The 27426-nt window shown below is 46.6% G+C and overlaps 1 protein-coding gene across 1 annotated transcript in view; it reads left to right on the forward strand.

Moving 5' to 3' along the window:
* The window catches only part of LOC126215287 (uncharacterized), a 109743-nt gene that overhangs the window by 14162 nt on the left and 68155 nt on the right, over positions 1–27426 (forward strand). Inside the window, exons 2-3 of the mRNA XM_049941975.1 lie at positions 15774–16216; positions 25566–25767. Of these exons, the coding sequence (XP_049797932.1) occupies positions 15774–16216; positions 25566–25767 (645 nt within the window). The remainder of the gene's footprint in view (positions 1–15773; positions 16217–25565; positions 25768–27426) is intronic.

Here is a 27426-nt window from a genome sequence, read left to right on the forward strand (position 1 = left end):
CATTTCAGGACATGACGACGCGTAGTCGATACACTGGCAGAGAATGTGATTCAGTTGCTCCAGTCTGGTTGGTACTGAGTCATGAGAGGAATGCTCCTCTGTAACGGGTGGTGGGACTTTGGTAGGTGGTGGGTGACTGGAGAGGTAAGTCATGGGAGATCTGTTTCTTTATTAGATTGGAACAGTAATTATGAACTGTGAAGGCTTGAGTGGGACCATTGGTATGTTTTGAGAGGAACCGCTCGACACTACAGGTACGGTGGCCGTGGGTGGCTAGGCTGTATGGAAGTGACTTTTTGATATGGAATAGGTGGCAGCTGTCGGAGTGCAGGTCAGGCTGGTGGTTTGTAGGTTCGATATGGATGGAGCTATTGATGTAACCATCTTTGAGGTGGACATCAACATTGAAGAATGTGGCTGGTTGGGTTGATGAGGATCAGGTGAAGCGAATCCAGTTCCGGAGGAAAATGGATAGTGTCCTCACCCTCAATCCAGATCATGAAGCTGTCATCATTGAATCTGAACTGGATCAGGGGTTAGGGATTCTCTGTGGTTAGGAAGGATTCCTCTAGATGGCCCATAAATACACTCCTGGAAATTGAAATAAGAACACCGTGAATTCATTGTCCCAGGAAGGGGAAACTTTATTGACACATTCCTGGGGTCAGATACATCACATGATCACACTGACAGAACCACAGGCACATAGACACAGGCAACAGAGCATGCACAATGTCGGCACTAGTACAGTGTATATCCACCTTTCGCAGCAATGCAGGCTGCTATTCTCCCATGGAGACGATCATAGAGATGCTGGATGTAGTCCTGTGGAACGGCTTGCCATGCCATTTCCACCTGGCGCCTCAGTTGGACCAGCGTTCGTGCTGGACGTGCAGACCGCGTGAGACGACGCTTCATCCAGTCCCAAACATGCTCAATGGGGGACAGATCCGGAGATCTTGCTGGCCAGGGTAGTTGATTTACACCTTCTAGAGCACGTTGGGTGGCACGGGATACATGCGGACGTGCATTGTCCTGTTGGAACAGCAAGTTCCCTTGCCGGTCTAGGAATGGTAGAACGATGGGTTCGATGACGGTTTGGATGTACCGTGCACTATTCAGTGTCCCCTCGACGATCACCAGTGGTGTACGGCCAGTGTAGGAGATCGCTCCCCACACCATGATGCCGGGTGTTGGCCCTGTGTGCCTCGGTCGTATGCAGTCCTGATGTGGCGCTCACCTGCACGGCGCCAAACACGCATACGACCATCATTGGCACCAAGGCAGAAGCGACTCTCATCGCTGAAGACGACACGTCTCCATTCGTCCCTCCATTCACGCCTGTCGCGACACCACTGGAGGCGGGCTGCACGATGTTGGGGCGTGAGCGGAAGACGGCCTAACGGTGTGCGGGACCGTAGCCCAGCTTCATGGAGACGGTTGCGAATGGTCCTCGCCGATACGCCAGGAGCAACAGTGTCCCTAATTTGCTGGGAAGTGGCGGTGCGGTCCCCTACGGCACTGCGTAGGATCCTACGGTCTTGGCGTGCATCCGTGCGTCGCTGGGGTCCGGTCCCAGGTCGACGGGCGCGTGCACCTTCCGCCGACCACTGGCGACAACATCGATGTACTGTGGAGACCTCACGCCCCACGTGTTGAGCAATTCGGCGGTACGTCCACCCGGCCTCCCGCATGCCCACTATACGCCCTCGCTCAAAGTCCGTCAACTGCACATACGGTTCACGTCCACGCTGTCGCGGCATGCTACCAGTGTTAAAGACTGCGATGGAGCTCCATATGCCACGGCAAACTGGCTGACACTGACGGCGGCGGTGCACAAATGCTGCGCAGCTAGTGCCATTCGACGGCCAACACCACGGTTCCTGGTGTGTCCGCTGTGCCGTGCGTGTGATCATTGCTTGTACAGCCCTCTCGCAGTGTCCGGAGCAAGTATGGTGGGTCTGACACACCGGTGTCAATGTGTTCTTTTTTCCATTTCCAGGAGTGTAGATAGGCATAGGATGGCACCATGTGGTTGCCCGTTTCCATACTCCAGATTTGTTTGTAGGGGATACCTTCAAGGGAGAAGTAATTGCAGGGAAGGATGTAGTTGGTTATGGTGACCAGGAAGCAGGCTGAAGGTTTGTAATATGTCAGGTGTTGGGAAAGGTAGTGTTTAATAGTGGCTAGACTGTGGGCATTAGGGTTGTTAGTATAGAGGGTGATGAGCAGGGTGCTGGAACTGTGGCATGTCCGTGGATGAAATGGTTGTTATCTTTTACATAGGAGGATAGATTGTGGGTAATAAACTGAAGGTGTTGGTCTAAGAGATCAGAGATTCTCTCAGTGGGGACACAGTAAGCAGCCACAGTGTTTCAGTTTGTGGACTTAGAAAGCATGTTGGAGATAGGAGTGATTGGGGAGGGGGGTATGGTAGGGGTAAAGACAGACGGACACTGGGAAGAGGTTCTGAGTGGGCCTAAGGGTTTGAGAAGAGACTGCAGATCGTGTTGGACTTCTGGAATGGGATCACTATGCCATGGTTTGTAGGTGAATGAATCTGTCAGCTGGCAGAGTCCTTCTGTCAGGTAATCGTTGTGGTTCAAAACAACAGTGGTGGAGCCTTTGTCAGCAGGTAGGATTATAGGTTTGGGATCAGATTTCAGGTGATGGTTTTTGGCTCTCTCTGCGAACGTAAAGTTAGTTCGCTTGTAGAGGGATTTGGGGAATGATGGTGAGGCAAGGTTTGAGGTTAAGAAATTCAGGAAAGTTAGCAGTATGTGATTTGGGGGGCAGTGGGGGTGGAAGATGATTGGAAGGAGTAGTGAACTGTGTCAGTCAGGGTTCAACATTAGTCTTTGGTTGAGTCTTATTGGTAGCATTGGTGGCGAAAAAGTGTTTCCACTGTAGGGACTGGGAGAAGGAGAGAAAGTCTGTAACATGTCCAGCACGATTGAGTTTGAGAGTGGGGCCAAAGGTAAGGTCTCTGGAGAGGACTGAGACTTCCATAGGGATAAGCCTTTTCGAGAAAAGGTTCATGACTGTGTTTTGGGTCTGTTTAGCTTCTGCATTCTGTATGGGGGTTGGGACGAAGTTTTTCGTGGTATGGTAACAGTTGCCAGTTCTTGAGTGCTCTGTGGTGGATTACTGTGGAGTAATGTATTTAAACAGTCTTCATTTAACCCTGAAGGTCTTCCTGATCACCCTCCTGCGGGTTCGGCGGTTAGAATAGGCCCGCGGTATTCCTGCCTGTCATAAGAGGCGACTAAAAGGAGTCTCAAACGTTTCGACCTTAATGTGATGGTCCGCTATGGCGTTTGACCCCTATCTTTCAAAATTTTCTGTTAGTGCGTACCATTTGCGGAAGGACGCCTTACGTGGTGTATTATATATCCCTGTCGCCCTAAGATCTGGCACAACCGATATTGTCATGGAGTTGGCCTTACACCGTGCTTCCAGCCACATCAGCTGCTGTGTGTTCCGGGCAGCATACATGCCATCCATTATGAACTTCCATCTTTGCCCTCCTGACACATATGGATATTCGACACCCGACATCCAGCACGGTAGCCAGTCCGTTGTGGTGGGGTCATCATGTACCCTCTTGGTGGTAGCCCCCTGACTACACAGGGATCGCACTGCTGATGCCTGAGCTGCTACCTCCCCACGTATGCCGAGGAGTAGATGCCTATCCCTCTGGGGCATCGGGACTCCCGGCAAAGGCCATCCTGCCAGGTGATCTTTGCTGTGGCTGGGTGGCGCCCGTGGGGAGAGCCCCTGGTCGGAGTGGGTGGCATCAGGGCAGATGACCCGCAATGAAGTGTGGTACATTATCGCTCGCTGGTGGGCCTCCACCAGCAGTCTCTAAGTGATCGAGGTCTGACCTCAACAGCAAGAAATACGAACCACGATCATTTCCCTCCCTGGCCACTCCATGGGAGGAACGTATGGCAAAAGAAGGCAGTGGCGAATATTCACCCCGGTTCCTTGTGTGTACGCGAGTTGATGGGAAATCGTTTATGTCAACCAAGCCCCAGTTTTTTGTGGAGCATTTAGAGGACAAGTTCAGGGAGTTGGAGGGCTTGTCCAAAATGCGCTCTGGTTCAGTACTCATCAAAACAGCATCCTCTGCCCACTCACGGAGGTTGCTCAATTGTGACAAGTTGGGGGATGTTTCCGTTAGCATCACGCCGCGTAAGAGTCTCAACATGGTCCAGGGTATTATATTCCACAGGGATCTTCTTCTGCAGTCCGACGATGAACTACGTGCCAACCTAGAACGACGAGGTGTTCACTTCGTCCGGCGTGTCCATCGGGGTCCGAGGGATAATCAGGTAGCCACCGGTGCCTTCATCTTGGCCTTCGAAGGTGATGTTTTACCCGAAAAGGTCAAGGTGATGGTTTACTGTTGTGATGTGAAGCCATATATCCCTCCTCTGATGCGGTGTTTTAAATGCTGGAAGTTCGGGCACATGTCATCTCGCTGTACTTCCAGCATCACGTGTCGGATTGTGGACGTCCTTCGCATCCCAATACTCCATGTGCCCTGCCTCCTATCTGTGTTAACTGCGGAGAACAGCATTCCCCCTGCTCGCCGGACTGTAGGATATTCCAGAAAGAAAGGAAGATAATGGAATATAAGACCCTGGACCGCGTGACATACCCCGAGGCTAGGCGGAAATATGAGCGGCTCCATCCTGTGGCAATGACGTCAACCTACGCCGCTACTGCAACGACGGTTCTCCCATCGTCCCGAATCGGCTCTAAGATCGGTCAGAATCCACCAGCCCCCTTGCTTGTGGGGGGGGGGGGGGGGGGGCCTTCACAACCTGTTGCTCCTGCTCCATCTAGTTCAGGAGCAACACCCCCCCCCCCCCCCCAACACTCGGGGACATCAGTTCCCCCTTCCCAGCCGGAGAAGCATAAGACTTCTTCGGCTCCTCTCGCAAGGAAGGGGTCCCTTGGGGACCTCCCTTCGCAATTTGCGACCAGCGGCACAGCAGACACCCGCAAGTGGCTCAACCAACCACCAATCCCTGGTCGTAGGCCTCACGGTCGTCGTCCGTCCCTGAGACTGACCCTGTGAAGCCCTCCAAGCCTGAACCACCAAAGGCACAATGCGAGAAACAGAAACAGAAGCAGAAGAAAGTCCCCAAGAATACCGACACTGCGGTGGCACCCGTCCCACCGCTTCCTACACGCTCTGCGTCTGAGGACGAGGTGGAGATTCTGGCGTCCGCTGAGGACCTCGATCTCGCCGGTCCCTCGGACGCCATGGATAGCGCTAGCACCGGTGCTCAATTGGAGGCAGCAGGTGACCCAGCGGCGTAATCTGCCTTCCAAGTCCCGCCACGCCTCTCTGTCATGGCCAATACCATCCTCCAGTGGAACTGCGGCGGTTTCTTCCACCATCTAGCTGAGCTCCGACAACTTATCAGCCTTCATCCTTTTCTCTGCATTGCTCTGCAGGAAACTTGGTTTCCAGCAATGCGAACCCCCGCCCTCCGTGGCTATCGGGGTTATTATAAGAACCAAGCGGCTTATGCAAGGGTGTCTGGTGGCGTCTGCATCTATGTCCTTAACTCTCTTCACAGCGAGTCTGTCCCTCTACAAACGGCTTCAGAGGCTGTCGCTGTTAGGGTGTGGACGCCACAGGCTGTTACCGTCTGCAGTCTTTACCTTCCACCGGATGGTGATGTCGCGCAGCATGAGCTGGCTGCGCTGCTGGCCCAATTGCCGCCACCTTTCTTGTTACTGGGCGATTTCAATGCCCACAACCCTCTATGGGGTGGGACTGTCTCCGATGACCGCGGTCGTGCCGTGGAGCATTTGTTGGCTCAGCTCAACCTTAGCCTCTTGAACACCGGTGCTCCCACGCATTTCAGTGTGGCCCACGGCTCGTTCTCGGCCATCGATCTCTCTCTTTGCAGCCCCGGACTTGTCCCATCCCTCCACTGGAGAGTGCATCCTGACCTGTGTGGTAGTGACCATTTTCCCATCTAATTGTCACTGCCCCAGTGTCATTCTTCTGGGCGCCTGCCCCACTGGGCTCTCCACAGGGCTGACTGGCCGGCTTTTACTTCCGCTGCAACCATCGAGTCTCCCCCACAGGGTGACATTGATGAGGTGGTCCGTGTCTTAACCACGTCAATCATTTCGGCGGCAGAGGCTGCCATCCCCCACTCTACTGGACCTCCTCGGAGGAAGGCCGTACCCTGGTGGTCGCCGGAGATTGCTGAGGCTCTTCGCGACTGTAGGCGGGCCCTCCAGCATCATAGGCGGCACCTGTCTCTAGAGACCCTCATCGCCTTTAAGAGGCTCCGTGCCTTGGCCCGTCGCCTTATCGCACGGCGTAAGCAGGAGTGCTGGGAGAGGTATATCTCATCCTTGGGCTCCCGTGTCTCCCCCTCGCACGTGTGGTCCCGGATCCGGCGGATTTATGGATACCAGACCCCTATGGGTGTCCCTGGGATCTCCTTGGCTGGCGCTGTCTGCACGGACGCTGCCGCCATTGCTGAACACCGTGCTGCGCACTTTGCTAAGAGCTCTGCGACTGCAACTTATCCCCCCCGCCTTTCGCTCTCTAAAGGAGCGAGCCGAGCAGACGCCGTTATCATTCCACACGCGTCGTTCTGAAAAATACAATGCTCCTTTCCGCGAGAGGGAATTCCTCGCTGCCTTCGCCGATTGCCCTGATACGACACCAGGGCCAGACTGCATCCACGCACAGATGCTGAAGCATCTCTCCAGGGACTGCCAGAGACACATCCTCACCATCTTTAACCGCATTTGGAGCGAGGGCGTGTTCCCGTCGCAATGGCGAGAGGGTATTATTGTCCCCATCTTAGAGCCCGGTGCGGACCCGCTGGCGGTGGACAGCTATCGTCCCATTACCCTCACCAACGTTTTGTGCAAATTGCTCGAACGTATGGTGGGGCGGCGTTTGTGTTGGGTCCTTGAGTCGCGCGGTCTCCTCGCACCATCCCAGGGTGGCTTCCGTCGGGGCCGGTCTGCAGCGGACAATTTGGTGCGGCTGGAATCTGCTATCCGTACGGCCTTTGCCCGACGTCAGCATCTCGTTGCTGTGTTTTTTGATCTGCGGAAGGCGTATGACACCACATGGAGGCATCACATCCTTGCTACGTTGCACGAGTGGGGTCTTTGTGGTCGGCTCCCGGCTTTTCTTCAAACCTTTTTATTGCGCCGCTCTTTCCGGGTGCAAGTTGGTGCCACCTCTAGTTCCTCTTATACACAGGAAAATGGGGTCCCGCAGGGCTCGGTGTTGAGCGTCTCCTTATTTCTAGTGGCCATTAATGGTCTGGCTGCAACCGTGGGGTCGTCGGTGTCTCCTTCTTTGTATGCCGACGACTTCTGCATCTCCTTTAGCTCCACGACTACGGGAGTCGCCGAACGCAGGCTGCAAGTAGCCGTTCGCAAGGCAGCATCGTGGGCTCTGACTCACGGTTTTCAGTTCTCTGCAGCCAAGACTCGAGTTATGCACTTCTGCAGGCGTCGGACGGTCCACCCTCATCCTGAACTTTACCTCGACGGCCACCTGCTTGAAGTGGTGGACACATGCCACTTCTTAGGACTCGTCTTTGATGCCCGGCTCACATGGGTTCCTCATATTACTCAGCTGAAGCAAAAGTGCTGGCGGCACCTCAACGCCCTCCGCTGCCTGAGCCACACGTCTTGGGGTGCGGATCGCTGCACGCTGTTGAGATTGTACAGGGCCCTTGTGCAGTCCAGGCTTGATTATGGGAGCCTGGCCTATGGGTCTGCATCACCCTCAGTGTTGATGATGTTAGACCCCATACACCACTGTGGGGTTCGGCTTGCAACTGGCGCTTTCCGTACAAGCCCCGTGGATAGTCTACTGTTCCCCCGCTGCGGATTCGCCGCCATCGACTGCTCGCCGAGTATGCTGTCCACGTGCATTGCTCGCCGGGCCATCCCAATTGTCGCCTGCTTTTCCCTGTCGTGGTCCTCCATCTGCCCGAACGGCGACCTCGGTCTGGGCTTTCCATAGCTGTCCGCGGCCAGTCCCTGCTGTCGGAACTGGGGTCATTCCCTCTTCTGCCTCCCTTCCGGGTCCGTGCACCTATGCCTCCCTGGTGTTTGCCCCGGCTGTCCGTCCGTCTGGACTTGGCACAGGGACCCAAGGACTCGGCTCCGCCTGTGGCCCTCCGTCGGCGTTTTCTTGCGCTCCTCGCCTCATTTTCGGGCTGTGAGACTGTCTACACTGATGGTTCCCTGGTTGATGGTTGCACTGCCTACGCTTTTGCTCACACTGCCCATGTTGAACAGCGCTCCTTGCCGGCTGGCTGCAGTATTTTTACTGCAGAGCTGGTGGCCATATTGCGCGCTCTTGAGCATATGCGTTCCTGCTCAGGTACGTCCATCGTCATCTGCAGTGACTCCCTGAGCCATCGACCGCTGCTATCCCTCTTCTCCTCTGGTACCCTCTATTCGGGAGTCTGTTTCCGCCATTACCCGCTCTGGTCGTTCAGTGGTCTTTGTTTGGACGCCAGGTCACGTTGGCATCCCGGGGAACGAATGTGTCGACAGGCTGGCCAAAGGGGCGATCGACGCCCCAGCTTTGGAGATCGGCCTCCCAGCTCGAGATCAGCAGTTGGTGTTGCACCATAAGGTGCTATGATGTGGGCTGCTGAGTGGCGTGGCCTGACATCCCCGAATACACTGTGGGCTGTTAAGGAGACGACTGATGTGTGGCGGTCCTCCCTGCGGGCTTCTCGCAGGCACTCTGTAATCCTGTGTCGGCTCCGCATCGGCCATACCTACCTGACGCACGGCCATCTTTTGCGTCAGGAGGATCCCCCCCTGTGTCGGTGTGGGTCCCGGCTGACGGTCGCCCACATTTTGTTGGAGTGTCCCCGACTGCGCACCCTCCGGCAATCTTTTAATCTCCCGGGCACTTTGCCTTTGGTTTTATGCGACGATGCCTCCATGGCTGATGACGTTTTAAATTTTATCCGTGGTAGTCCTTTTTATGGTTCCATTTAGAGAGGTCCTGCACCTTTCCCTTTCTGTGTCTTTTGTCCTCGCGTGTCTCAATATTTGTTGCTGTTTTGGTGTGTCGTCGGATGGTTGACTCTTTCCCTTTTTTTGTTCTCGTGGTCAGTCAACCAGTCTCCGGCCATCTTCTTTTCTTCTGTTTCTTTCTGTCTGGTGTTCATCTGTACTCTTCTTGTCTGTAGTGTTTGTTGCTGCATTTGTGTTCTTTTAGCGCCTGGGGGGGCGTCTCCTCGCCCCTTTGGTTTTTACCTGCTCCGCTGATTTTCGGCTCGCCAGTTTTTGGAATGGGTGACTGATGACCTTCGCTGTTTAGTCCCCCTTAAACATCCCAACAACCACCACCACCACCACCACCACCACCACCACCACCACCTTCCTGATCATAGAGAGTCTCTAGTGTCCTTATAATGAGAATACAATTTTTCTTGCCATGCTCCTTCCAGTGGCATTATCCCCCTACACAGCACAAATGTTTTTGGCTGCCTCTGCTACTGCCATCCTCTGTTGAACTCAAACAGAAAAATATGTTAGAAATGTTCAAATTTGTCCATTTGGCAATCCATTTTCTAGCATTCACATCTCCACCGATCTCCCTGACTACCAATCTTCAAGCTGTTGCAATTCACCTTTTCCTTTCCCACGTGACTTTTTCCCTCTGTAACATTTATGTCCCTCTGTCATTTGATGTAACCAGAGCAGACTTCCTTCAGCTTATCAGGCAGCTACCTCCCCCATTTTTGCTACTCAGTGACTGTAATCTGCATCATCCCCTTTGGGGTTCTCCCAGGACCTGTCAGAGAGGTGCTCTCGTGGCTGAACTTCTTAACCAACTTAACCTCTTATGCCTTAACAATCGAGCACCCATTTTCCTTTCCAACTCCTCGCACACCCGTACCCATTTGGACCTATCATTGTGCTCTGCCCGGCTTGCCCCTCGTCTTGAGTGGTCCATTCTTTCCGACACTTACTTGAGCCACCATTTCCTGTGTGCTATCTGTTTGCTGACTCCTACCCCATCTGCATGCGCGTCCAAATGGGAGCTTCCTAGGGATGACTGGCAGCTTTACTCCTCCCTGGTGACCTTCGAAGAACGAGATTCCCCCAGTTGTGATGACCAGGTGGAATACCTTACAAATGTTATCCTTACCACTGCAGAACGTTCCAGTCTTCTTTACCACGCCGTGTCCCGGTCCCTTGGTGGATTGAGGCATGCCGCAACACAATTCGTGCACGGAGACATTTTTAACTGCCATCCTACGATGGCAAACTACATTCATTATAAACAGACGGGTGCAAAGTGTCACCGCATTCTTCGGTATGGCGAAAGAGCTACCTGGATTTCACTCACTAGTTCCTCTAACAGTTCCATCTCTTCCTCTGTCATGTGGGCCAACCTCCGACGGCTCTCTGGGACCGAGCTCCGTTCCCCAATTTCTGGCCTGACAGTAGCTGACGATGTCATTGTGGACGCTATTCCTATCCCCGACACCTCGGGCCGCCATTTTGCGGAAGTTTTGAGCTCTTTCCGCCGTCACCCTGCCTTCTTCCATGAGAAACGAATGGAGGAGGCTCAGACAATACCCTTTTCTTCTCCAAATCGTGAGTGCTACAGTGCCACCTTTACTATGATACTACGAGGGAGCTAGATCATCCCGATCCTCTGCCCCGGGGCCAGACGCCATCCACGTTCAGATGTTGCAGCACCTTTCTCTGCTTAACACGTATAACCGCATCTGGGCAGAGGGCACATTTTTTGGACATTGTCAGTAAGCCACCGTCATACCCAGAACTAAGCCCGGTAAGAACAAAAACCTAGTAGCTGCCCCCCCCCCCCCCATCTCTCTTAACAACTGCATTTGCAAAGTGATGTAATGTATGATTCACGTCCGGCTGGTACGGTGGCTCAACTCTCACAATTTACTGACTAATGCACAGTGTGGATTTCGAGTGCGGCGTTCTGCAGCTGACCGTCTCGTTGCTTTGTTCACCAATGTCACGAATGGTTTTCTGTGGAAATCCCAGACTGTGGCTGTGTTCTTCAATTTAGAGAAGGCCTACGACACTTGCTGGAGAACTGGTATCCTCTGTACTCTTCACACGTGGGGCTTTGTGGCTGCCTGCCCTATTTCCTTCAGGCATTTTTAGAAGACAGAGTTTTCAAGGTGTGTGTGGGTTCTGCCTTGTTGGACGTCTTTATCCAGGAAAATGGTGTGCCTCAGGGTTCCGTCCTGAGCGCCGTCCTCTTTGCTATTACCATTAACCCTATAATGGCCTGTCCCCCACCACACATCTCTGGCTCCCTTTTTGTTGACGATTTTGTCATCTATTGTAGTTCTCCACGGATCTGTCTCACTGAGTGGCATCTTCAGTGCCGTCTCGATCATCTTCACTCCTGGAGAATCAACGATGGCTTTCGCTTTTCCACTGACAAAACCATCTGTATGAATTTCTGACGACACAAATGGTTTCTCCCACCATCTTTACATCTTGGGCCCGTTGCCCTTCTGTTCGTTGAAACTACGAAATTCCTGGGGCTGGTGCTCAATAGGAAACTCCCTTGTTCCTCCCACGTGTCTTACCTGGCAGCCCGGTGTACTCGATTCCTCAGTGTCTTGTGTGTCCTCAGTGGTACTTCCTGGCACGCGGATCAAACCAGCTTTCTCCGTTTGTACCGGTCCCTTGTCTGTTCGAAACTCGACTATGGGTGCTTTGTTTGTGCATCTGAACGTCCATCCCTCTTATGTCATCTCAACAGTATCTACCATCGTGGCATCTGTTTGGCCACGGGCGCCTTTTACACTACACCAGTCTGTATGTTGAAGCTACTGAACTACTACTGTCCTACTGCCGTAACTTTATCCTCAGCAGGTACGCATGCTGTTTGTCTGCTGTGTGTGGCCACCCATCTTATGCCTACTTCTTCGACGATTCCATTGATCGCCACTGTGTGGTGTGTCCCTCTTCTCTGTTACCTCCTGGAGTCCACTTTCGGCACATGCTGCGGTGGCTTAACTTGACACTACCTGCAACTTTTCCTGGTGGGTGTGAGGCCTACGCCACATTGGCTTCGTGTTAACTTTGGCCTTCATTCACTTCCTAAGGACACTACTCCAGCCTCGGTCTATCGCCTCAGTTTGACGACCTTCACGTGGAACTTCGCGATAGTACGTCTTTCGATATTAGCTTCCAGCAAACTGCTCAGTACTTACAGCCGAGTTCTTCGCCCTGTACGAGGCCACAGAGTACATTTGGCGACACAGCCTTTTCAATTGTGTCCTCTGCGCAGACTTGGTCAGCACCCTCCAAAGTCTGTGTGTGCTGTACATTGCCCATCCCTTAGTGCAGCGTGTCCAGGAAAGCTGTGACTTGCTCACTCTTGGTGGAGCCAGTATGATGTTTCTGTGGGTTCCTGGTTGATATGTCTGTATAAGCAGAAGAAACTAACGATCAAAGTCAGAAAACAATTTATTGGACTGTTCAATTAACCAAAACAAATTCTCCACGTATAACACCAGCACAAAACAGTGATCCGTCTTTGAATCACAACTACATACAAGAATAATATAGAAAACAGCTGAAATAATTTCCTACTAGTCTCCGCCAGAGACTTTTCTGATATACCGAGCCTAATCCAGAGATCAGCGAGAAGATCCAAGCCGGGCTGGCAGCTATCCACATCTGCTGGCGGTCAATGAACTGTCGTTGTGTGGCCGAGCGCTGGCCTTTATAGCGCTTCGGCGGATGAGTACCTCGGAACTATTTTCCATCACATGGTTTGGGGTGTGAAAATAGTTCCGGGATCTGCAGCGACCTCTTCCTTATGATTACGTGGGCCGGTAGTGGCCCCTGGTGGCCACTGGTGTCTTTGCTGTGTTGTTGTTGTTGTTGTTGTTGTTGTGGCCGCGGTTGTGTAGTGCTTCGGTGTGCCTGCGAGCGGGCAACCCGCGGCTGCAGGCTGTCAGTTTGGTTGCTGATACTCTAGGCGCAGTGATGTCTGGTGGAGAAGGCCACAGCACTGGTCATGTCGGTCTGCCAGGAAATGATGCCGCTGCCAAGGCTGCAGTCCTCGTACCTCAGCCCACAAGATCCTATATTCCCTCAGATGATCTCTGTGTTGCCGTCTGTCAGGAGGTGGACTTTGGCACGGAGGTGGTGTCCCTTTGGCATCGCCAGTGGTCCTCCCTTTTGCGGGAATAAGCTCAGGATTATTAAGCCTCTCCCGGTGGCTGGGAAGACCTCCTCTTGTCCCTCCTGCTGGGAGGAGGTCATTTTGACTAGGCTGCATATTGGGCACTGCATTTTTAGCCATCATCATTTGATAAGTGGCGCACCCCACCACAATGTACACATTGCGCCCAAGTTTTCACTGTATGCCACTTCACGATGGAATGTCCATTTTTTAACCTTTTTATGTTCCTGCTTGGGTTTGCTGTCTGAGTTATCAGCCGTTTTAGCAAATGACGTGTGGGCTATTGACCGCATCTTACTTTTTATGTGCCAAAGCGATATGGTGAAGCCATTTAATTTTTAGATTTGGATCTCCGTTTCAGTATGGTGTCTTTTTCAGCCCTTTTTCCACGTGCCTGTTTTTAGCTGTCTTCTATTATGTCAATAGGGACTGACATATAGTCGTTTTAACTCTTCTCTGTCTTCGTGTTCTATAGTTTTGACGTGGGCTCGTATGACACCAGTTGTTTCTTGCATCCTGAAGCGAAGCAAAACAAAACCAAAACATCTCCACTCACTATCTCCAAATGACAACATGTAAACTCGAATCTTCTTCATGTGCCGTCTCCTCTAAGAAGGTTGGCTGTCATCATGGCAATTTCTGATCTTGATTTGGCCGATCTAAGGAGTTCTGACGTTGAACAATTGTACCAATTTTTTAGATTGTCAATCCAGGATGTCCGTCTTCTACCCCTCGTTCTCTTCCCACAAATTTTCCCTTCTAGTATTATTCGCAATATTTTGTAATTTACTCCCCTAATAACATGGCCTAAATATTGTAGCTTCCTTACTTTAATAGTTTTAATTAATTCTTTTTCCTTTCCCATTCTTCTTAGGACATCTTGATTAGTAATCCTCGACACCCAACTAATTCTAAGTATTCTTCTATATGCCCACAGTTCAAAAGCTTCTAAACTGTTCATGTCCTTCTTTTTCAATGTCCACGCTTCCATTCCGTATAATAATTTTGAGAATACATAGCATCTTAGCAACCTCATTTTTGTGTTTAAACAAATGTCTCTCGAACAGAATGCATTTTTCATCTTATTAAAGATACTTCTGGCCTGTCCTATTCTCGATTTAATTTCTTCTGAGCTTTCAATCTCCTCATTTACAATTGTTCCGAGATATTTAAATTTACGTACTTGATCGAATCTTTCCCTATTGCTTGTAAGATTTTCTTGTTGGTGTGTTTTAGATATCACCATGAACTTAGTCTTGCTTACGTTAAGAGTCAAGCCAAATTCTTCACTTTTTTCTGCGACTTTGTCAAGAAGTAATTGTAGAACTCGAATAGTGACAGTGAAATACAAATAAAAAATGACAATAAATAAACCCATAGTAACTGAAATACCAACAAACAAAACAAAAACACTATGAACTTGTGCACTAACCCAATACATTGTGTACTGCACAGTAACTGGTGCTCCCTCCCACCTTTCCTGTAAAACTGAAGCTTTAAATGATGTCTCTTCGGAAATGGCAGAGGTTCACAGATGATGACATATACATCAAAATGTATAAGAGTAAAGGAAAAGGGATGAAGAAAATTGGAGATTTAAGGGAAAAGTTGTAAGAGTGTTGTTGCTCATTTTTAAGGTCAATTGAGCTTGAGCTGTTAATAAACTAAAGTGAAGATCAAGATGTTCAGCATTCCTATTCCTATCTGTCACTGAGCAACCAGAGAACAGAAATTACACTAATACATTGTTTGTGGAAAGTTGTGTACAGAAAGTAGGGTGGTCGTCACTAATAAGTAGTTAAACAGTGCTCTGTTAACTGATGGATGACAATACAAGGTGGGAGAAACGAGAAGGGGATAAGTTGAGTGTGTAATTTAAAGTTAATGTTGAATAAATAATAGGGTAAATAATAATGAAATGATAATTAAATGGACACCCTAGCTGCAAACAGGCGTTGATGTACTTCATTGGGGATATGTTGAAAATGTGTGCCCCGACCGGGACTCGAACCCGGGATCTCCTGCTTACATGGCAGACGCTCTATCCATCTGAGCCACTGAGGGCACAGAGGATAGTGCGCCTGCAGGGACTTATCCCTTGCACACTCCCCGTGAGACCCACATTCCCAACATGTCCACACCAGTACATTCGTAGTGCGCCTAATAGATGTTTGCCCATCATACTAATTACTCATGTCAGATTAATCTACCAAGTCCCGTACAAGTTCGGGCATAACGTGTGCGTCATGTATAGTAAATAATAATGTTGGGCCTAGTGAAAAACGAGAGCAATCGGTACTTGCTTTGAAGTGCAGTGTCATATGTTACATAAGTGGCAATAGGGATTTTTTTTCAGTTGTAGATGTTGATCATATGCTTTGTTTATAATGCCAGTATGTTGTTCTTTGAAACTCTGTCAGATTAAAACTGTATGCTAACCTGGGATTTGAACCTTTGCCTTTCTTGGGCAAGTGTGTGTGTGTGTGTGTGTGTCTGCGTCTAAATGTTTATTTGTTTGAACATCAGTTTGTTCCTTTGCTTCTTTCAGTGCCTGCAAGTATATCTAGGAGAGATCCACAAGATAACCACATCTCCAAGTGCCAGAAGCAAAATGACATCAGAATCAGAGTGCAGTTGCGGGTGTCTCGTGGCTGGTGAAGACATCGCAGAGTATCAGAGCAGTGAGACACTTGAAGCTCCACCTTCCACTGTCACTTCTATTTTACAAAATGACAGTGACACGAGTCCCCAGTCGGATGCGTCTGCAACGAATTTGAACACACAGCAATATGAAACTGCAGTTTCCTACAAGGCCGACGGCACGGGCACCTGGCGCTTGAGTGTCGACGACTTGCCCGATGTTATACTGATAAAGATCTTCTCTCACTTGTCTTTCAGAGAGCTAGTAGATGTGGTGCAGAAAGTGTGCTGTCGCTGGAAAACGTTGTCCCAAGAAGCGGAGTTGTGGACTGATATGCAATTCCATATCAAGTAAGAAATCTACTAATATATAAAATGTGTGTTGTACAATTGTTTGGCAATAAATAAGTATGATAGTGTGATATCTTTACTTTTGTTAGTCTAACATGGATATGGAAAAACTTGGATTTGAAAGCACTGTCATCTCAGCTTAAATTATTGGAATATTCTGATTTTGTTTTCAGAATATATTCCACTTTTAGAATCGTCTACCAGCGCGAAAATTTATTTTGTATTCGGCATATTTTTTGATTGACTTTGTGTTGTGTAAACATTATTGTGGTACTTAATGTGTAGGTCCTATTAATGAAAAAAAAATTCTTAATTATTAATCTTCTGGCCCATGTCACCTCTTAACTGAGGTTCGTAGTAATGTTATACTTTAAGAATAAAAATGAATTTTTCTCAGAATGCAATTATCTGGTGTTCAGTGTTTTTTTTATGACAACATGATAGATTTAAAGGCCACTAGCCTGTCCTTCAGATCTGCTGGTACACATTAAAGCATTCATATAAGCTAGTCCATACATATTACCATCGCATTACTTACTGATGATATGTTTAAACTTCATTTATTCCTTCTGTTCATGAGATTGATTGTCATTTTTTTCCAAGTCAAAATATCTGTAAAATTAACAATTTCATATAGTCTAGCTTACAGCTATTTATACAATGGTACTGTCCAGTTACATATGTTGATTCTCATTTAATCATCTAATAGTATTCACATTTTATTTCAACCTGTCATTAAGCAACATTTGTGTGTGTGTGTGTGTGTGTGTGTGTGTGTGTGTGTGTGTGTGTGTTCCTTCATGTCTCCTTTACTTGTGTGTGTGTGTGTGTGTGTGTGTGTGTGTGTGTGTGTGTGTGTGTGTGTGTGTGTGTGTGTGTTCCTTCATGTCTCCTTTACTTGTGCATGTGTGCATGTACCTATTCATTTTTTTCTCTCTTTGCCCCATTCTTATCTTGATGTAGTTTTAGAAAATTCTGAAGTAGATGTACAATCAGGTGTAGCAACTGAAGTGTTATCTGGTGCAAATAACAAGGGTGTTTCAAAATTCATGTTACACACTGCTAGATGTTGTAGAGGGGTCTTTGAAGATAAAGTTGTACACAGGAACCCATGTCCGGAAACATCATCCAGTGAAGCTGGAGAGCATCAAAGTACTAGGTGTCTGCACCAGTAAATGTATGCATATAGTATACAGGGTGATTCCATGACAATGTTACAGGCTTTCCAGGATGATGGTGAAGGGTAAATGTACATTTGAGGTACAGGTACCTGTACCGGAAACAAAGAGAGTCGAAAGCTATAAGCGAAAACCGTTCTGATACCTCTGACAGTGGAATACATTTACTAGTATGGTTGTTGGTAAGATTGGAGGGTGGGCAACTTCTAGAGGTGGTACTATGGACCATACCAAGAAAAAAAGTTCAGTAATTACAGGCTCTAAAATCCATATTTGCGGAGCTATGAACACTTGTTCATCTTTGCTATTGTGAAACACACCTTCTCCATTGAACAACTGCTCACAGCTCTTAAGATATGCATTTTACAGCCCATGTTTACTGGACATTTTTTTTCTTCTTTTGGCCCGTACCACCTCCAAAGGTTGCCTAGACTACATTCTTAGCAACAACAGTACCAGTACATGTATTCCACTGTCAGAGGTATCAGAACAGTTCTCGCTTGCAACTTTTGACTTGTTCGTTTCCAATACAGGGATCCTTACCTCAAATTGATACATTTATCCTTCTATATTTCGGGCACGGGTTCCTTTGTAAAAAGCGATCTACTAAGTCCCGTCTACAACCTCGCAATATGAATTGTGAAACACCCTGTATATAAAAAGCCTGGAAGAGTTGAATATTTAAGCAAGATGTCACTTTTGCCCAGTGATGCTATAAGCCGGTAGGGCTTTGAAACTTCCTGGCAGATTAAAACTCTGTGCCCGACCGAGACTCGAACTCGGGACCTTTGCCTTCGCGGGCAAGTGCTCTACCAACTGAGCTACCCAAGCACGACTCACAATCTGTTCTCACAGCCTCAATTCTGCCAGTACCTCGTCTCCTATCTTCCAGACTTCACAGAAGGTCTTCTGCGAACCTGCAGTAGTAGCACTCTTGGAAGAAAGGATGTTGCGGAGACATGGCTTAGCCACAGCCTAGGGGATGTTTCCAGAAAGAGATTTTCACTCTGCAGCAGTGTGTGCGCTGATATGAAACTTCCTGACAGATTGAAACTGTGTGCCAGGCCTAGACTCGAACTCGGGACCTTTGCCTTTCGCGGACAAGTGCTCTACCAGAATTGAGGCCGTGAGGATGGGTTGCGAGTCTTGCTTGGGTTGCTCAGTTGGTAGAGCACTTGTCCGCGAAAGGCAAAGGTCCCGAGTTCGAGTCTAGGCCTGGCACACAGTTTCAATCTGTCAGGAAGTTTCATATCAGCGCACACTCTGCTGCAGAGTGAAAATCCCTTTCTGGAAACATCCCCTAGGCTGTGGCTAAGCCATGTCTCCGCAATATCCTTTCTTCCAAGAGTGCTAGTTCTGCAGGTTCGCAGAAGACCTTCTGTGAAGTCTGAAAGGTAGGAGCCGAGGTACTGGCAGAAGGAAAACTGTGAGGACCGGGTGTGAGTCGTGCTTGGGTAGCTCAGATGGTAGAGCACTTGTCCGCGAAAGGCAAAGGTCCCGAGTTCGAGTCTAGGCCTGGCACACAGTTTCAATCTGTCAGGAAGTTTCATATCAGTGCACACTCCACTGCAGAGTGAAAATCTCATTCAGTAGGGCTTTCCTTTGCTTAGTCTGTAAATTCAGATTCTTCAGTATCTCTGTGATGCTCTCTCATGGATCAAAGAAACCTGTTAGTCCTATTTGGTGTACAGGTTCCACTCACTTGAGCAATATTCGAGAACCGGTCGCACGAGTGGCATGTAAGCAATCTCTTTTTGATTGCACTCCCCCAGTACTCTACCAATACACCGATGTCAGCCACCTACTTTACCCACAACTAAGCCTATATAAACATTCCATTTTATATTTCTCCAATGTGTTACATCCAGAGATTTGTATGAGTTGGCCTATTCCAACATAGGCTCACTGATGTTATAGTCATAGGATAATATGTTTTTTCATTTTCTGAAGTGCACAATTTTGCATTTTTGAATATTTATGCAGCTTGTTTCAGACAGTACTTACTTTCAAACAACTGCCTCATCTGCAAAAAAGTTTGAAGTTACTGTTAATATTGTCTGCAAGGTCACTAATATACGACACGAACAGCAAGGGTCGCCAAATTTGTCCCTGGGGCACACCCAAAGTTACTTCTACATCTGACGATGACTCTCCATCCAGTGTGACATACTGTGTCTGCCCTACCAAAAAGTCCTCAATCCAGTCACAAATTTCATTTGATATCCCATATGAACGTGGTTTTGACAGTAGGCATAGGTGTGGTTCTAAGTCAAATACTTCCAGGAGCCAGTCGGTGTGGCCGAACGGCTCTAGATGCTTCAGTCTGGAACCGCGCGACCGCTACGGTCACAGGTTCGAATCCTGCCTCGGGCATGGATGTGTGTGATGTCCTTAGGTTAGTTAGGTTTAAGTAGTTCTAAGTTCTAGGGGACTGATGACCTCAGATGTTAAGTCCCATAGTGCTCAGAGCAATTTTACTTTCAGGAAATCAAGAAATACTGCATTCACCAGACTTCCTCGATCCAAAGCTTTCATGTAAGAAAAGTGGAAGTTGGGTTTCACACGATCGAAGATTTCGGAATCCGTGCTTGTTGCAATGGAGCAAGTCATTCTGTTAGAGATACATCATTTTGTTTGAGCTCAGGATGTGTTCTGTGGGTCTACAACAAATCACTGGATGGTAGTGTTGTGGATCACTTCTGCTGCTCTTCTTGTTGACAGGTATGACCTATGCTTCCTCCCAAGAACTGGACACAGCCCCCCCCCCCCCCCCATCTCCAAGGGATTTATGGTAAATTATAGTTAGAAAAGGGTTAACTCAGCTGCAAATTCAAATAGAATCTGATAAGCATTCCATTGGCCCCTGAATCTTTGTTCAGTTTTAATAATTTCTGCTGTTTCTCAATGCCACTGATGGTGACACTTAAGTCACCCACCTTTTCAGTTGGTCGAGGATTATATTGGGGCAGTTCTCCTGGGTTTTCATTTGTAAAGGGACATTTGAAAACTCACTTAAGCATTTCAGCTTTTGCTTTGCTACCCTCAATTTCAGTCCCTGTCTCATTTGCAAGTGACTGGAACCATTGGTGCCACTAACAGCCTTTCATATGACCAGAATTTCTTTGGGTTTTGTGAACGGTTATTTGACATGCTCCACCACACAAAGCAGTTGTTTACCCCAGTCTGCATAAATCAGTCAGCTGGAGTTCTTGCTGATTCTGTTACACAGTGTATGACGTCTCTTGAGATGTTATCGTGAGACGTCTGTCTGGAGGCTTCAGACAAGAGACTTCCTGAAATATACATCCAAACGTGAAAATCTCGTCTTTGGCATTGTTCATTTTGGGCTCGTGGAATCTCGCATCTTGCGTATTCCTCGGACTTGCAGTTGGCAATGAGGTCTCCCTGCATTTGTTATGGTGTCGTAACATTCGCTACTGCATGCCAACTCCATAGCTCAATGAATACCTCAAACAAAAGGTGACAAAACAAAGCCAAGACAAAAGTTGTGTTCAATAAATAACAAACCGTGGTTCACTATGGTCATTGCCCTCTCCAGAAATCCAAGCCCAATAGGTATTTTATTCCTGTTCCATCGATTATCATGCCGGCTCCCATAATCACTCATATTGTGTTATTCTTCACATAGGCCAACCTTGAAATGCCAAAACTCCTCCAAAATCCAGTATCTCTCTCTCTCTGTATACATCATACGTAGGAATACTATTAAAAAAATGGTTTGTGGAGCTTAAAGCTCACAAACACACTACAGTGATTTTCATCATCATTTTTCTTTTATCGCCCATACTGAAGGTGGAGTGAGTTGTCTGCTTTGCTCATTACCCTTGCTTTATTTTTTATTTGTATCAACTGCACTTCTGTTGTTAGATGCAAGCAATAGTTTTAAGTGTTTGAAACACTCAGATCCTTCGATTTATGCCAATTCGGCATCTAAGTGTCGTAAAAATTTTCTCCTGTTGCTTAACTTTCTGTTTCCTGCTTGTCAATTGTCACTCACCATTCTTTGCATCCTTCTGCTTTTCTTATCTTCAGCTACCATAATATGATTGATAAGCTGGAGATAAGGCTAAAATAAGTAACACAAGTTATGTATGTGGGGAACCGCAGTTTAATCTGTGCATAGTGACCATTTTGTTTAAAAAATTGCTTTGTCACAGTCTTTTATTCTGCTTGTATCTGCTAATCCTTATTTGTTGTGTAATCAAGACACAACTGGTTTTGCAGTAAGGAATTGAATCTTCAGGTTAAATTTGGCTGGATTATGTTAAGCCATTAAACCAATATAATTTCCCAACATTTTATAATCATCTAATGCAATCAATGTTGAGAAATCCACCAATAATTGTAGATAATTATGGGTCACTGAGGGACATTATAATCTGGACCAGTGTTGAACATCTGATATTATTTAGAAAAACAGCTATCTCAGTTGCGTCTGCACACAATGTTATCATTTCTTCATTGCATCCGAGATACCTGTTTTTCTAAGTAATAGGAGTTCAGCATTGCTCCACATTAGAATGTTCCTCAGTGATGTCCCTTAATGATCTAAGATTATTGATGGATCTGCCAACATCCATTGCATTTGGTGGTGCCAGGATATTTGCCTTATAGAATGTTGGAAGATTATATTAATTTAATGGTTTAATTTAATCCAGCAAAATTTAGCCTGAAGTTGTGATTCATTATCACGAAACTGGTTGTACCTTAATTCCACAGTATGTGGGGATTAGCAGCTACAAGCAGACTCTACAGTGTTTTAGAAGATTTCACCATTAAAATAAATAATTGAATTGTGATACATCATACTCTATAACAGAGCTGGGCACAGTGAATAACGTGGATACTCCAAGTAGCTGCAAAAGAGGGAGATGGAAAGTGAAAGTAATGAAATGATGAAAAAAGTAGTAGTAACAGTGAGGGAGGTGTGGACAGAGGTAGGAAGTGGCTGAAGATATGACTGGTTAGTATAACTGGACTTCATTGCTTTGCTCCACATACATTATGTGATCAAAAGTATCCGGACACCTGGTTGAAAATGACTTACAAGTTCGTGGCGCCCTCCAACGGTAATGCCGGAATTCCGTATGGTGTTGGCCCATCCTTAGCCTTGATGACAGCTTCCACTCTCACAGGCATACGTTCAATCAGGTGCTGGAAGGTTTTTTGAGTAATGGCAGCCCATTCTTCACGGAGTGCTGCACTGAGGAGAGGTATCGATGTCGGTCGGTAAGGCCTGGCACGATGTCGGCGTTCCAAAACATCCCAAAGGTGGCCTATAGGGGTCAGGTCAGGACTCTGTGCAGGCCAGTCCATTACAGGGGTGTTATTGCCATGTAACCACTCCACCACAGGCCATGCATTATGAATAGGTGCTTGATCGTGTCAAAAGATACAATCGCCATTCCCAGATCGCTCTTCAACAGTGGAAAGCAAGAAGGTGCTTAAAACGTGAATGTAGGCCTGTGCTGTGATAGTGCCACGCAAAACAAGAAGGGGTGCAAGCCCCCTCCATCGAAAACACGACCACGCCATAACACCACCTCCTCAGAGTTTTACTGTTGGCACTATACACGCTGGCATATGAGGTTCACCAAGCATTCGCCATACCCACACCCTGCCATTGGATCGCCACATTGTGTACCGTGCTTCATCACTCCACACAACATTTTTCCGCTGTTCAATCTTCCATTATTTATGGTTCTTACACCAAGTGAGGCATCATTTGGCATTTACCGGCATGATGTGTGCCTTATGAGCAGCCGCTCGATGATGAAATCCAAGTTTTCTCACCTCCCGCCTAACTGTCATAGTACTTGCAATGGATCCTGATGCAGTCTGGAATTCCTGAGTGATGGTCTGGATAGATGTCTGCCTATTACACATTACGACCCTCTTCAACTGTCGGTGGTCTCTGTCAGTCGACAGACGAGGTCGTCCTGTACCCTTTTGTGCTGTACGTGTCCCTTCACGTTTCCACTTCACTGTCACATTGTAAACAGTGGACCTAGGTATGTTTAAGAGTGTGGAAATCTCGCGTACAGACATATGATACAAGTAACACCCAATCACCTGACCACGTTTGTGAGTTCCATGGAGCACCCCATTCTGCTCTTTCACGATGTCTAAGGACTACTGAGGTCACTGATATGAAGTACCCGGCAATAGGTGGCAGCATAATGCACCTAATATGAAAAAAGTATGTTTTTGCGGGTGTCCAGATACTTTTGATCACTTAGTGTATGTTGTTGCTTGTTGTAGCCATCTGCTACAGGTGATTGTGCTGACTATCACATAAATCTCAATGGGTTTGCAAATAACTTTTAAGAGCCTTTCCTTTTGTTGCCATGTGAAGGAGCCAGTGGCTCTGGAAGTTAATGGTCATGTTGCTCCTTCCAATTTCTATCCTTTTTTTTTAAAGTTCTGTCTGTGTTTGTTACTGTTTAGTTTTTCTTTCTCGTTTGCTTCGGGTTTAATGGGTGATGTAACTTTGATTATTGACACTTAGAAGATGTGACAAACACACTAAAGAGACAGCCTACATTACACTTGTCTGTCCTCTGCTGGAATATTGCTGTGCAGTGTGGGATCCCTACCAGGTAGGATTGACGGAGGACATCGAAAAAGTGCAAAGAAGGGCAGCTCGTTTCATGTTATCGTGCAATAGGAGTGAGAGTGTCACTGATATTATACTTGAGTTGGCGTGGCAGTCACTGAAACAAAGGCGGTTTTCTTTGCGGCAAGATCTCTTTATGAAATTTCAATCATCAGCTTTCTCTTCAGAATGCGAAAATATTTTGTTGACACCCACCTACAAAGGGAGAAATGATCATCATAATAAAATAAAGAGAAATTAGAGCTCGAATGGAAAGATTTAGGTGTTCCTTTTACCCACGTCCCTTTCGAAAGTGGAGTGGTAGAGTGGTGGTATGAAAATGGTTCAATGAACCCTGTGCCAGGCACTTAAGTGTGAATTGCAGAATAACCTTTTAGATGTACATGAATCTAAATGTAGGCTGATGCGGAGTATTGACATTTTGAATAGAAACTGTCTTTCCCACATGTTAGTCTCCATTGTACAATGCAAATTCCTTTTACTTATTTTCCATGTATTATGAAGCACAATTGTTACAGTAATAACTATCTCATAATTTAGACAACGTCAAAATATATGGGAAAGAGAATGCATTATATTTGCAGGTAGATAGTACTTATCTTGCAAAGCTGGTCTCAGTGTTAGGCTTGGTTCCTTGGTTCCTGTGTAAGCTGTTGGAAAGATTTAGTCCAGGGTCATTTAAAAGTGGCTGGAGTATTATATTGCTTTTAATCATTTTCTTCTTTTATTTGCATGTACTTGAAACATAATTCACTAGCACATATATGATACTTTTCAAATACACATTGAGCAACTTGCTTCAGCCATACAAAGACCATAACTGATCAGAGAACAACAGGCACCAAACTTGGTAGATGCTAAACACACCTTTCTCTGTCTTAACACTACCTAATGCTGACTGAAGCAGCTGTGTTCCCTCTTGATGTCAATAATACATTATGTATCAAGAGTCCATCCAGTACCCTCTAGAACAGGTTATAGTCTAAATTAGAATTAATGCAGCTGTCTTAATTGAAATTGTTTTTCAGATTTAATTTACACATTGTTTATTTAAATGAAGAATTATAGCCTTCATGGTTAATAACAATGGTTGAAGATTTTGATGATGTGAAAAATAGAAGCTTCTTGTTATTTTATAGAATAGATTTCATTTTTTATAGTAAAATTAGAGAAACTATAACTGAAGACAGAAATTTTGTTTGCATGAAGAAGCATAACAATCTTATATTTATTGGAAATTTGTTTTAGGTCTTTTAAGTTGACAAATGTGATTACTAATTTTCATGGTACAAGATTGATATTACGAAATAGATCAGCATGAATAATAAAAATATATTAATGGGAAAATAGTTTTTTTGGCAAGAAGATACGTTCAAATATACCTACAGATGAGAAATATAAGTCAGAAAATTAACCCAAATCTGGACAACATTTATACGGAATCAAAAATTTTGGTTAACATGTGAAAGTTCTGGAGAAACTAGGTTCATTACACTGTTAAGGAATCTGCTGTCAGCATATTACTGTGTGACAGGTACAGCAGTGATTACGATGACGACACGTGGAAGGGCGTAAAGACTGACGGGGAGGCAATACGGACTTTCTGCGATCTCCCGAACTTGCGTAATGTACGCGTGTTTCGCCCTGCCAAATCCCGTGTCTTCCGTGCGCTCTACAACAGGTGTCGCAGACTGTCCACGCTGCGCCTGCACGCTGCACAGAAGCTCAGCTACTCGGTAAGTGTACAGTGCTGATGGTCGATATAGGAGGCTCTCTCTTTTGTTTCCCTTTTTAGGGTTCCGTGCCTCAGTCGGTAGAAATGGAACCCTTATAGGATTGTCTAGTTGTCTATCTGATTGTTAAAGACCCTTTTTCTCAGGAAAGTGCAGGCATATAAAGTTGAAATTTCTGTCTTTTACTAGGACCTATGGTTCCTTGGTGATGTAAAAAATTGAGGCTTCTAAGTCAGTGCAGTAAAAAGATCGGCCATTTATGTAACATATTTTGTTACTCACAAAGACTCTTGTCAAACCCTATAGGCTACTTTCCATTAGCCTTGAATTGTGAAATTTGGTGGAAAGGAATGTTTCAAAGTACAGCCAAATGAAAAAATCTGAAAACTGTAAATTTGTAATTATTTCATATGACAGAAATTGTTTCTTATCTGACTCCATCCATTCGTACATCAGTTAAGTCGCCTTTTTCTCAGGAGCAGGTAGACATATCAAATTGAAATTTATGTCACATACTCAAATGCAGTAAAAAAGCAGGCAAAAGGAATACAAACGTCTCAAAAATGAGATCGACAGGAAGTGCAAAATAGCTAAGCAGGGATGGCTAGAGGACAAATGTAAGGATGTAGAGGCGTATATTACTGCGGGTAAGATAGATACATCCTAAAGGAAAATTAAAGAGACCTTTCGAGAAAAGAGAACCACTTACATGAATATCAAGAGCTCAGATGGAAACCCAGTTCTATGCAAAGAAGGGAAAGCAGAAAGGTGGAAGGAGCATACAGAGGGTCTATACAAGGGCGATGTTCTTGAGGACAATATTATGGAAATGGAAGAGGATGTAAATGCAGATGAAATAGGAGATAAGATACTGCGTGAAGAGTTTGACAGAGCACTGAAAGACCCGAGTCGAAACAGGGCGACGAGAGCAGACTACATTCCATTAGAACTACTGACGGCCTTCGGAGAGCCAGTCCAGACAAAACTCTACAATCCGGTGAGCAAGATGTATGAGACAGGCGAAATGCCCTCAGACTTCAAAAAAATATAATAATTCCAATCCCGAAGAAAGCAGGGGTTGACAGATGTGAAAATTACCGAACTATCAGTTTAATAAGCCACGGCTGCAAAATACTAACACGAATTCTTTACAGACGAATGGAAAAACTGGTAGAAGCTGACCTCGGGGAAGATCAGTTTGGATTCCGTAGAAATGTTGGAACACGTGAGGCAATACTGACCCTACGACTTATCTTAGAAAATAGATTAAGGAAAGGCAAACCTACATTTCTAGCATTTGTAGACTCAGAGAAAGCGTTTGACAATGTTGACTGGAATACTCTCTTTCAAATTCTGAAGGTGGCAGGGGTAAAATACAGGGAGCGAAAGGCTATTTACAATTTGTACAGAAACCAGATGGCAGTTATAATAGTCGAGGAGCATGAAAGGAAAGCAGTGGTTGGAAAGGGAGTGAGACACGATTGTAGCCTCTCCCCGATGTTATTCAATCTGTATATTGAGCAAGCAGTGAAGGAAACAAAAGAAAAATTCGGAGTAGGTATTAAAATCCATGGAGAAGAAATAAAAAGTTTGATGTTAGCCGATGACATTGTAATTCTGTCAGAGACAGCAAAGGACTTTGAAGAGCAGTTGAACGGAATG

The sequence above is a fragment of the Schistocerca nitens genome, chromosome 12 (genome assembly GCF_023898315.1).
Source record: "Schistocerca nitens isolate TAMUIC-IGC-003100 chromosome 12, iqSchNite1.1, whole genome shotgun sequence".
NCBI lineage: Eukaryota > Metazoa > Arthropoda > Insecta > Orthoptera > Acrididae > Schistocerca > Schistocerca nitens.